Genomic DNA, 13,512 nt, shown 5'->3' with positions numbered 1-13,512 from the left:
TGAGCCACATCCCAGCCCTTTTAATTTTGAGATAGGGTCTTGCTGAGTTGCTTAGGATCTGTCTAAGTTGATGAGGGCTGGCCTGGAACTTGTGATCCTCCTGCCTCAACTTTCCAAGTCATTGAGATTACAGGCATGTGCCACCTTGTGATTATTTTTAATAAACAAGATCACAAATCTATTAATACAAAGAAGGGCCCATAACTGTTCATTAAATTAGAAACTTTACCTCTTCACATGATAAAGTTTGTCAAAATGTTTATATTTCAAAAAAGGGATGAGACTTGGGCCATGGAGACATTCCAGGAATTGTAAATCCACAGACATTTGTTTTGTTCTCATCCCTGAAGACTTGTATTTACATTCAAGGGGTTAGGACCCACAATCTTTCCCTGTTGTCTTTCAAGGAGAATTTGTTGATATTAAGGAGCAAAGTTTCCCTCCTCCCTCTCGAGGGGCTGGAGGATGTATGCCCCTCTCCAACACAAACTCCCAGGTTCCTATTTTTGGTTTTCTCTCGATGGTATGAACTGGGTACTTTCAGGCTATTCCACCCACTCCTCACTACATCACCCAGAAGGGTGAAAATCAGGGCCAGGGGAACTAATGTGGCTACTGCTGTGGGTAAGTAATGAGTGTCCATTGCTGCCCCTGAAACCTCATGTCCACTTTCAGGATAATACCAATGTATCAGTACCTTTGCCCCATTCCCATAGCTAACTTTGGTTAATACCAATATGAAGGGAGTTCTTCAAAAGGTTTCTTAAGACTCTCAGACAAGATAATTCTTTTTGAAGGTGGAATGAATGAAGAGATCATATATGGACACACAGTGAGAGAAGAAGGGTGGGAAGGAGCGGAGAGCAAGGCAAGTAGAAGGGAGGGGGAGAAGGAGAGAGGGAAGAAAACATGGTATGTATTTTCTGGCAATGCTGGGAAAGATTCAGTTCTCCACTTTGGGCTCCACAAATAATTCTGTATTTTCTGATACATAGAGAAATTAAGGAAGAATTAAACCTAAAAAAAAAATTAATATTATCCCATTCAGTATATGCCTTTCTCTGTTCGTTAATGAGTTTGAAATTTGTTTTAGAATTTTGTTGTTCATGTTACAGAATATGTGTAATAATTCATATTATAAACAGTTTCTGTTTTAAAGCTGTGTAATTCCATAAATCCTTTACCTTAATATTAGGGATTATATATAGTTTAAAGTTCCTTCCACCTCTGCCACCCCAGCCCTTAATGGACTTGGTTGAAATAAATTGAGAAACTCTAAACCAACATTTAAATATTTTGGGAAAACTATATTTGAGAGGGTTTTACTCCATTTTTTTTTCAAAGTAAAGAATGTTTTTCCATTGAGTATTTACCTCTTACTATTATTTTTAGTTTTTAATCTGTGATCCTCTGATTTGGTTTTGACTCTAATAAATTAGATAAAATTGAAGTCACACTTCAAAAGAGTAAAGAAATGGGTCAGTGTTTGGAAAAAAAAAATCATGAGTGCGGTGATAACACCACAAATTTCATATTCCCTCTTGTGCACTTTCCTTCCATGTTTTTCCCATTTAAGTTGATGGCCAGTAAATCTCCAGTGGTAAGAAAGCAGAAGACAATTTCTTTCTTAAAAGCCTTGTGACATTCATATGTATAAAGGGATACTCAGTGTGGTTTGAAAGACCTAATTGGAAAAGGGTAGTTGAGTATGCCAATAAACTTTTGGGCTACTACTTCTTTTTTCAACTTACAATTTCCAGAAAAAATTTTGAATCAGGCAGGTAGTAGGGACTAACAAAAAACCCATCCAGAAGTGTGGACAACTCAGAACCATACTGATCTGCAAAGAAACAGAAATAAAGAATGTTTAAAGAAGAATCTTTGCCTTTGTCAACATTGAGTGCCTGTACAGCTATCCATTTCCTCCCCTCCACCACAACTGGCAATGCCAGAAAAGATATGGAGGCAGTTGTATGAAACTGAGAACCACTAAATCAATACAGATGTGTAAAAACTAAAGATGGTATTAACAAATTTAATTCAATGTATTCTAAAAACAAGCAATCAAATAAATATTTTGACCAAGTAGGTTTCTATCCCAGGAATGCGAGGATGGGTCAGTATTATCTTACTAAGCAATACAACTTTAACTGCTGTGTTATATGTAAAGCAATTTTGCCATTGTATTCCCTGAGAGAATTCACTCTTCCTTTTGCCTAGCACATTAATTGGTTGTTGACTGATTGTGTTAGTTCAATTAGAGACCATGTGAGTTGAGACTCAGTGAGGCTCTCTCTATTCCTCCTTTGCCTTTGACCCTTGCCAAGGTTTTTTTTTTTTTTTTAACTGAGTACCTGCTGTGTTCTTTAACTTTATACTCCTAACAAGTCTCAGTCTCTAATATTTGTCTCCTGATTTTTCTCAGTACTCTGTTATTCTCCCGTGTTAGTTTCCTACCTTATACTGTCCCAGTATTTGCTAAATGGACAGAAGGGGAAGCTGAGTGCCTGAGGTCTCCCAATCATCTGTCAGAACATCTTCAGGGTCTGTGGTTCTATCAGATTTGGTATTTGGTATTTCTTGTGGATTTTTTCAATTTATATTTATTGTTATGTAGAGTTGCTCATAAAATCCTCTTAACACATTTGCAATATTTGTGGTAATTTGGTTTAACCAAGAGAAAGACACCATGACAGGTTTACTTGAACAAGATTTTCATTGGCAGAGAAGGCCTTCAGACCATATTGCCAGACGGACACCTATGGAAGGAGAGAGGCTAGGAGAAGGTAGAGAAGGAGAACCTGGGATTTTAGCAGTGTCAAGAAATGTTTAGTTAGCCTGATAGGGACAGAGTCACCAAGGAGACCCATCTTAGTATCCCCCATGTCTCAGTCATTGCCTAGGAACATCCTGTGGGGATGCTGGCCTTTACATGAACATGGTGTGACTCCAGAGGGACAGGAGCTAGGGCCAGCAGTCAGGTATACTGACATTGATACACTGACCATTGGTAATGGTGTTTTCTCTTATTCTTTCTTAAGAGCCTTGTTTAGAGGGTCATCAATTTTATGAATCTTTTCAAAGCATCAAATCTGGTCTTTGTTGATTCTGCATTGGTTTCCTATTCATTGACCTCTTGTTTTTATTTCCTGTTTTTTAATTTTCTGAGGTTTGATTCTTTTTTTTTTTTTTTTATCCAGGGATTGAGCTCAGGGGCACTCAACCACTGAGCCACATCCCCAACCCTTTTTTGTATTTTATTAGAGACAGGGTCTCACTGAGTCGATTAGCACCTCACTGTTGCTGAGACTGGTTTTGAACTTGCCATCCTCCTTAGTCTCCTGAGCCACTGGAATTATAGGTGTGTGCCACCACACCTGGCTGGAGGTTTGATTCTTTTTCTAGCTTTTGGAGTTGGAAGCTTAAGTTGATTTTTTTTCAGGCTTTCTTTTAATATATGCATTTCATACTACAGTTTTCCCAATTAGAAATGATTCAGCCAGATAATACCAGTTGATTACATATTTTTCTTTAAATAACTTCTTTTTGGTTCTTTATCAAATGTATCTGTATTTTCTCCTTCAATGTCTTTTAAAATTTGCATATTTTTCTTTTAAATTATTTTAATTATCATTTTCAGATGGCATTTTAATTTCTCATCCTTAATCTACTGTGCTATAATCTGACTCTTTAAAGAATCCTTATGTCTTCAGTAGGGTAATTTTTCTTTTGTAGGAGTATATTGTATCTGGAAAAGTATAATATATTGTAAATGGCTTAATAATTATTTTGGGGGAGGAATTCAAGACATTTTCCTCAAACCCACATAAATTTTCATATGATTGTATTGCTTCAGCTGGGAGGAAGGTGTCTTTTTCTTATAAAGACTTAGAGCCCAGGAACCAAACAGATGACAAATATTATTACTTTTTGTCTTTAAATTTTCTTGTCTCCTTTCAAGAAGGGGCAACACTTTGTGGCTCTTGAATTACTGTAGAGTCTTTCTTTTACAACCCCAATAGGCCCCCCAAACACTACATCCTATCCCAATGAGATTGTTAAAATAGAGTGTTCTGTCTCTCAGTCTTATATCAGTATTTAATACACCCTGGACAGTCAATGTCACCTCAAGTTTCTGCTCTGTCTTTGATTCTGATAAGGACTAGTCAGAGGATTGGATGAGTCATGAGGAATATAAAAAATCCGAAGAAAACAGGGCTTGGGCAGTGTGGAAGTGAGAAAGTAGAAATTCAAGCTGAGAGATCCAGTTATCACTGGATTTGATTGTAAGTGATTCATTATAACTTTTGCAAAAAGTGATAAAGTGATAAAGGCAAAAACCAAATTTTAATGATTTAGGTGAAAATATTTAGGTAAGAGAAGGAAATTAAAGGGATAAAAATAGGAAAAGAAGAGCTCAAATTATCTCTGTTTGTTAATGGAAGGATTCTATATTTAGAAGATGCAAAAAACGCCACTAGAAGACTTCTAAAATTCTTCACCAAAGTAGGAGGGTACGAGATAAGCACTTAAATCAATTGTGTTCCTATACTCCAATAAAGAATCTCCTGAAAAAATAAATTAGGAAAACTATCCCATTCATAATAGTCTCAAAAATATACTTTAACAAAGGAGGTAAAGGATATCTACAATGAAATGATAGAATTCTAAAGAAAGAAATTGAAGAAAACCTTAGAAGATGGAAAGACCTCCCATGTTGTTGGAGAGGCAGACCTAACATTGTCAAAATGTCCATACTACCACAAATTCTATATAGATTCAATGCAATTGCCATCAACATTCCAATGACATTATTCACAGAAATAGAAAAAGCAGTTCTGAAATTCATTGGGAAAAATAAGAGACCCAGAATAGCCAAAGCAATCATTAGCAAAAAGAGCAAAGCTGGAGGCATCACCATACCAGACCTCAAAATATACTAAAGAGTTATAATAACAAAAACAGCATGGTACTGGCACCAAAACAGATAAGAAGACCACTGGAATAGAATAGAAGAAACAGAGACAAACTCACATAAATACAGTTATCTAATACCAAACAAAGATAAATGTATGTTTATATTTTTAATAAATGGCCTTGGGAAAACTGGAAATCCATATGTAGAAGAATTAAATATGATCCCTGTCTCTCACTCTGCATAAAACTCAACTCAAAGTGGTTCAAAAATCTAGGAATTAGCCGGGCGTGGTGGTACATGCCTGCAATCCCAATTGCTCAGGAGGCTGAGACTGGAGGATCGCAAATTCAAAGCCAGCCTTATCAAAAGCAAAGTGCTAAGCAACTTATTGAGACCCTGTCTCTAAATAAAATACAAAATAGGGCTGGGGATGTGGCTCAGTGTTCAAGTGCCCCTGAGTTCAATTCTTAGTACAAAAAAAAAAGAAAAGAAAAGAAAAAAAAAAGAAAAGAAAGAAAAAAGAAAAAAGAAAAAAAATCTAGGAATTAGAACATAAACCCTGCCATTACATTTTGGCACAGGAACCGACCTCCTTAACACAATTCCTAAAGTGCAAGAAATAAAATAAAAAAGCAATAAGTGGGATGGCATCAAATTTAAAAATTTCCACACAAGTGAAGGAAACAAGAGTATGAGAACATGGGAGAAGATCTTTGCCACCTGCTTCTCAGATAAGGGTATTAATATCCAGGATATACAAAGAACTCAAAAAACTTAAAACCAAAAACAAAACAAAACTAAACAGATACTTCTCAAAAGAAGAAACACAAATTGCAGACAAATATATAAAAAATTGTTCAACATCTCTAGCAACTAGAGAAATGCAAATTAAAACTACATTGAAATTTCATATTACTTCAGACAGAAAGACAATTATCAAGAAGACAAATAATGAATGTTGGTGAGGATGTGGGGGGAAAGGTTCTATTATAGGAATAGAACCACTATATGACCTAGTTATCCCACTCCTCAATATATACCCAAAAGGCTTAAAATCAGCCTGTTTCAGTGACACAGCCACATCAATCTTTACAGCAGCACAATCCACAGTAGCCAAACTATGGAACCAATCTAGGTGCCCTTCAACAGGTGAATGATGAACAAAATATGGTATATATACACAATGGAATATTGCTCATCCATAAATAAGAATGAAATCATGGCATTTTCTGCTAAATAGATGGAACTGGAGACTACCATGCTAAGTGAAATGAGCCAGTCCCATAAAGTCAAAGGTTGAAAGTTTTTTTCTGATATGTGAAAACTAATTTTAAATAAATGGTTAGTGGGGTGGGGGAGGGGAAAGAAAGAGAGAAAGTGAAAAAAAAGGAGAGGGAATTTCATCAAAATAAAGATCAGTGGAGTAGACAAAGAGGATGGAGGAAGGGGGGAAAGGAAGAACAGTGGAATGAATCTGACCAAACGTTCATATGTACATATATGAACATAGAATAGTGAATCCCAGCATCAAGTATGTCCTCAAGACAGTAACTTTAAACAAAATCTACATATAAATTACAAGGGCTGGGGATGTGGCTTAAGCGGTAGTACGCTCGCCTGGCATGCAGGGGGCGCAGGCTTCGATCCTCAGCACCACATAAAAATAAAAAATGAAGGTGTTTTTGTCCACCGAAAACTAAAAAATAAATATTAAAAAACTCTCTCTCTCCCTCTCTCTTTCTCTCTCTCTCTCTTTAAAAAAAATAAATTACAGAAAGATCAGTGGAGAAGAGGGAAAGGAACAGGAGGAGGGAGAGAGGAAAAAGGCGGATGTTCTGTGGACTGAATTAAAGAAAATTATATTCCATGCATTTGTGAATATGTCAAAATATACCATAATGTTATACAGAAAGAAGAATTTAAAAAACTAGCAAATATCCTTGAAATCATTATCCCAATCAAGAACATATCTACCACACCCATAACTTCCCTTATGCTGCTGATTAAATGCCAGTTCTTGCCAAACCTATACAATTTGTTTCTTCTTTCTTCTTTCTCTTCTTTCTTCCTTCCCTTTTCTTTTTCTTTCTTTCTTGGGCTACTTTATTTCTCTCAAAATCATTATTTTGAGATTCATCAATGTTGTTAGATGTGTCAATAATTTCTTCCTTTTTATCTCTGAATAATATTCTATGGTATGGAAATACCATCATTTGATTATTCATTCACCCATTTATGGACATATGGGTTGTTTCCAGTTTTCAGCCATTACTATAAAGTTGACATGAAAATTAATGTGCAAGCCTTTCTGTTAGTATACACTTTCATTTACTTTGAGTAAATTCCCGGGAGTGGAGTTTATTAGTATAAGGTGGTACCCACCTTACAAAAGGTGTGAAACTTGCATGAAACTGCCAACCAGCTTTCCAAGACAGTTTTATCAATGTATATTTCTACCAGCAGTCCATAAGAATTCTTCTTGCTTCCACATCCTTACCAACATGTTGTGTGATTCATTCTTATAATTTTATCCTTCCTAGTAGTTGTATACTGATATCTCATTTTGGTTTTAATTTGTATTTTGTATTTACCTAATAAATAATGGTGTTGAACATCTTTTCATTTACTTTTTGCTATTCATTTCTATTCAAGTATTTTACAATCTTTATTATTTTCTTTCTTCTTGGTTTTTATTTTATTTTTCCAATTTCTTAATGTGGAAGCAGAGACAACCGATTTGAGAATGTTCTCTATAGATACATAAATAAGTATAATGTTAAAAATGTCCCTTCTTCCAAGAATCATAGACCCTTAAGTATTATGTCTGTTTGTTACTTACTAATGCTTTCCAAAAATTCTTTTCTTATATGTTGTCCAGTTTTTACAGTTCTTTTTTCAATCTCTTTCAATACCAGCCATTCAGTCATGGGTTAAAGCAAGAAGATCCTTTATAATTCTTGTGTACTGGCATTGGGCTGTCCCAAGCCTGGGGGTACAGTCGTCATCTCCTATATCCCCAGAGAAAGACAGGGGTATAAAGGACGGCTGTTTAGTGGAAAGAACACAGGGATTTAGCTAGTGAAATCTGGACTCGCATTTCTTCACTTAGTAATTGAGTGGGTTTGTGCCAAGTTCACCTATAATTCCCATATCATGGAATTCTGTGATTCACTTTATAAGAATGTGGTCTAATTCCTATGCCTAGAAGAGGCATAAACACAGTAGAATTTAAAAATATATAAAAAAGCATAACATTTTTAGAGTATGCTCTGAAGTTTCATATAACTTCCATGTAGGTTTAAAATATTTAGAAGTTTAGACTATGTATTCTATTTTGAGAACTGAAGAATGGCTATTCTAAACATTTTAAATAATAATAATTTCCTAATTCCATGCATGTGTTACAAGTACAAATAATTTGAGCACATAGCATATTACATGAGAAATAAAATTACAATATTAGCTATTTTAGATGATTCAGCCATTACTATTGCTTATATACACAAAAAATACAATTTTGGGGAAAAGTGGTTGATATGGATAGTTTAAAATAATGAGATTTTGGATATAATATTTTTTTATAAGTAAGTCAGAATTTAGTTGAATCAGTAACTTCTTCTCATTACACTTATTTTTTATCTTTTTTTCCTAAATAATTTTGGAAGTTGTTAGCATCAGTTCATATTGTTAGTGAGGATCAATTTTCATGCGGAATATAAAGACACTCACAGTTGGTAGGACTAACCTGTCCTGTCATTTCAGGAGCCACAGAGAAGATGGGCCAGAAGAAAGAGTAAACTGAGAAAAACAGCATCCAGCTTATTATGCTTCCCCAAATTGCCACATGACTAAACTGCAGAAAAAAGAGTACCACAGAGGCATGAGTCTTTTCTATTTAAAAGGGTGGAGGTGGTAATTATATCAACTAACAAAATACATTTGTTCATCTCAGATGTTTTCATGAGAAAATATCAATAATTGTTCAATTACTTAAAATTTAGGGTTTCTTTTCCACATTTTTTTTTTCAGAATATTTTGCTGTAGAAACAGGGAACCACTGGTTAATGTATCTTAAACAATGGTACCTCATTTACCTAAGCCAAGTGACATTTTGTGTCTTCAGTGAAAACGGCTAACTCTCAGTCCACACAGTGATGGGTGACTTATTGAGGCTATTGGCTTTTGTCTATTTTTAATTCAGAGCTTTTTCAGTAAAAGTAAAGTATTTGAACAGAAATCAGGAAGAGATCTTTTAAAAATGACCAAATCATTCTTGTTCTGTACAAGTAGCTCTGGGACAATGGCAGACATTGTGACATTGACTGAATGATGCACATTAGCCTAGTAGAGATAACTGGATGAAAGAGTCACTGCCAATGTCCGGGTCTGGGAACTTGTGCCAAATTCTATAACGGGCTCAAGTGCTCTCATCCTGTTAGGTAGTGCTTGTTGATTAATTATGTTCAAACAACAAATGTAACAATGGAAAAGACCAGTCTGCCAGCTCTCAGACTCTATGTTTGTAAGTTATCTTCAAAATCAACTTTTCACATTCTTTTAAAAGGTAACCTATTAGTCAAATGATTCCTCTCTCTGGTTAAAGTGAACAGAACTGGACTCAGAAAGGGTCTTCCTGTGATCATAAAGATGATTAAAGATGATTTCCACATGAAGATGGTGGAAAAGAGGATCAGGCGAAAACTGGGAACTTTGCAACTTAAAAAACAGCAATGCAGGGGCTGGGGTTATGGCTCAGCGGTAGAGTGCTTGCCTAGCATGTGTGAGGCACTGGGTTTGATCCCGAGCACCACATAAAGATGAATAAATAGAATGAAAGTATAGTATCCATCTACAACTAAGATTTTAAAATTTACATACATACAACAATGCATCTTCATAATGGTTCCCTTGTAATTGACATAATGCATTAGCTGTAATGCTAGGCATTTCGGTATGGTTTAGTATTTTCAGATGGGTTCCTGATGGGACGTGGGAGTGGTCGCAAGCCACCATGCTGCTCTTGAGAGGCATTTTGCTACCTCTCTGCCCTGCTTAGTTCTTGCACCTAAATGGTGACTTCCAGTATCCTCCTCTTCCCCAAGAAGAAGCCCCAGAACACCTACTCCATCATCTCCACAGGGTAGGCAACCAATGCCTTCTTTTCCTTTACCACACTCCTTCTTAATCTCCATGGGAGGTAGAGAGCAGGAACATGGGACAACACAGGCGACAAGAAAGCCCCCCCCCCCGGTTTTGCTACTTTTGCTATGGACTTTAAATAAATAAGTAAACAAAGAAATATTTATGAATAAAAAAAGTGAGATTCAGTATGTACAGACATAAGTGATCCCAAACCTAGAAAACATTCTTTACAGGAGAGGATTTGACAATTAGAATGAGAAATAGAAAATAATTGTTTCTATATTTACATAGTGGTTAAGGTGGTATAATATCATGCTTATTACTTGTATGTTTTATGAGCTGCTAATGTAATATGTTTTTTCATAACTGAGTGTCAAGGTCCAGTTGGAAATACTGTTGTGGTCAGAACTCCAAATTGATTGCATCAGAGAATACATGATACACTACATCATCTTAGCTCTTAAAAGGTGACAAGCTAGCTGGGTACGGTGGCGCATGCCTGCAATCCCAGTGACTCAAGGGACTGAGACGGGAGGATCATGAATTCAAAGCCAGTCTCAGCAATGGTGAGGCGCTAAGCAACTCAGTGAGACCCTGTCTCTAAATTAAAAAAAAAAAAAAAATACAAAATAGGCCTAGGGATGTGGCTCGGTGGTCGAGTGCCCCTGAGTTTAATCCTTGGTACAAAAAAAAAAAAAAGTTACAAGCTAATATAAATTCATTTCCTCTCAAAAAAAATATCTTTGTTTATGGTGTGTTTTTTTTTTTTTTTTTTTCAGTACTGGGGACCAAACCCAGGGCCATGAGCATCTATGCAAGTGTTCTATGACTGAGTACATCTTCCAGCCCCTTCTGTAATAGCTATGCAGATTAAATAGATAGAAAAATTTAACTATTATTAAGTGAAAAAAGTAAATTACAAAACATTAGCTACATTATAATCTTTTTTTCATTTTTGATATTGGGAATTGAACCCAGGGGCACTTTACCAGTAACCTACACCAGTCCTTTTTCTTTTCTATTTTGAGAGAGGGTCTTACGAAGTTGACTAGGGTCTAAGTAGCCTGGGCTGGCCTCAAACTCCTTCCTCAGCTTCCTGAGTCTCTGGGATTACACATGTACTCTGGCCTAGCTATTATTTTATTCTTGTTTAAAAAAGTTAACATACATAGAAAAAAGACTGAAAGAATAGAAACCAAACTGTCAATAATAGCATTCACATTGAAAGGCATGGCAAATATGTATTTACTTAAATTTCTGTGTTAGCTGAATTTTCTGTATTAATCCTGAACTTGGATAATAATAGTAAATGAAGTATCTCAGTTATAGTATGCTAAATTGAATCTATTTCAAATGTAAAACAGGAAAACAAATATCCTAAAGACATTACATGAATAATATACTTTCATCCAGTTTAAGTCATTATTTGAATATGCAAAATCAAATAGAGTATGGAGAACAAACAAAAGCTTATTATTTTTCTAAAAATTAAAAGTAAGTCAGCACATAGCAACAACAATGGATTTAGAAAAACTCCTGAAGTATACTTACTCTATTCCAAGATGTTGTCTCCAGCCCAGCTTTCAGACAAACAGTAACAACTACATACTGTGAGAGGTGAGATGGGAAGGCAAAGACAATAAAATAAAAAATGTAAAAAAAAATTTCCATTAGAATTCATGTCTCCTACTCCTTTCCTGACATCCCCCCCACCCCCTGAACAGACACTTCTCAGAGGATGATGTACAATCAATTAACAAATATATGTATATTTATATATATATAAAAATATTTCACATCTGGTGGACTGTAATGTCATTAAGTTGATAAATGTTCTCCTGGGTTTTAGTTCTAAGGAGGATATAGTGTTTTCTAATACATGCACGTGTTTAGGAACTCTTTAGCATATGACTCAAATCAATACTTATGTTATAAGCTCTTATATTTACTTTTATTTTTTTAATAAATACCATGGAAGATTTGACTCTACCTAGAAATCTGAGTGCTATTAATAAAAAAAAAATACAGTTGAGCAGGGTAAATTGAAACCACTATAAATCAAAAGAGTATCTTCTATGGATTTCTGTATTTACCTAAGAGTTTCTTTGTGTCATAAGATATGATCTATTTTAGAGAAGGAGCCATATGCTGCTGAGAAAAAAGTATATTTGCTCATTGATGGGTAAAATATTCATTTTATGTAAATTTTAAAATTTATATATGATAGAAGAATGCATTACAATTTTATTACATATATAGAGCATAATTTTTGATATCTATGATTGTATCCATAGCCTATTCACACCAATTCATGTCTTCATGCATTTATTTTGGATAATAATGATCATCACATTCCACCATCATTAATTACCCCATGCCCCCTCCCTTCCCCTCCAATCCCTCTGCCCTATCTAGAGTTCGTCTATTCCTCCCATGTTCCTGCTCCCTATCCCACTATGAATCAGCCTTCTTATATCAAAGAAAACATGAGGCATTTGGTTTTTTTGGGATTGGCTAACTTCACTTAGCATTATCTTCTTTAACTACAACCATTTACCTGCAAATGCCATGATTTTATTCTCTTTTATTGCTGAGTAATATTCCATTATGTATATATGCCACATTTTTTTATCCATTCATCTATTGAAGTGCATCTAGGTTGGTTCCACAGTTTAGCTATTGTGAATTGTGCTGCTATAAACATTGATGTGGCTATGTCCCTGTAGTATGCTGTTTTTCAATCCTTTGGGTATAGACCGAGGAGAGGGACAGCTGGGTCAAATGGTGGTTCCATTCCTAATTTTCCAAGAAATCTCCATACTGCTTTTCATATTGGCTGCATCAATTTGCAGTCCCACCAGCAGTGTATGAGTGTACCCTTTTCCCCACATCCTCACCAACACTTATTGTTGTTTGATACATAATAGCTGCCATTCTGACTGGAGTGAGAGGAAATCTTAGAGTGATTTTAATTTGCTTTCTCTAATTGCTAGTGATGATGAACATTTTTTCATATATTTGTTAATTGATTGTACATCATCCTCTGAGAAGTGTCTGTTCAGGTCCTTGGCCCATTTATCGATTGGGTTATTTGTTTTTTGGTGTTTAGCTTTTTGAGTTCTTTATATACCCTAGAGATTAGTGCTCTATCTGATGCGTGAGACATAAAGATTTGCTCCCAAGATATAGGCTCTCTATTCATCTCACAGACTGTTTCTTTTGTTGAGAAGAAGCTTTTTAGTTTGAGTCCATCCCATTTATTGATTCTTGATTTTAATTCTTGTGCCACAGAAGTCTTATTAAGGAAGTTGGGGCCTAATCCCACATGATGGAGATTAGGGCCTACTTTTTCTTCTCCTAGACGCAGGGTCTCTGGTTGTATTCCTAAGTCCTTGATCCATTTTGAGTTTTGTGCATGGTGAGAGATAGGGGTTTAATTTCATTTTGTTGCA

General features: G+C 35.5%; 1 protein-coding gene across 1 annotated transcript in view; it reads right to left on the bottom strand.

Moving 5' to 3' along the window:
- LOC308649628 (phospholipid-transporting ATPase IB-like) overlaps positions 1 to 13,512 on the bottom strand; it is a 115,007-nt gene that overhangs the window by 15,166 nt on the left and 86,329 nt on the right. The window contains exons 21-23 of the mRNA XM_081295331.1: positions 11,612 to 11,668; positions 8,664 to 8,771; positions 1,752 to 1,840 (exon numbers count right to left, since the gene is read on the bottom strand). Coding sequence (XP_081151457.1) covers positions 1,752 to 1,840; positions 8,664 to 8,771; positions 11,612 to 11,668 — 254 coding nt within the window. The remainder of the gene's footprint in view (positions 1 to 1,751; positions 1,841 to 8,663; positions 8,772 to 11,611; positions 11,669 to 13,512) is intronic.

This window comes from Spermophilus citellus (genome assembly GCF_964194105.1).
Source record: "Spermophilus citellus genome assembly, chromosome: 1".
Lineage (NCBI taxonomy): Eukaryota > Metazoa > Chordata > Mammalia > Rodentia > Sciuridae > Spermophilus > Spermophilus citellus.
The sequence above is the reverse complement of the archived record's forward strand: the minus strand, read 5'-3'. Positions and strand labels throughout refer to the sequence as shown.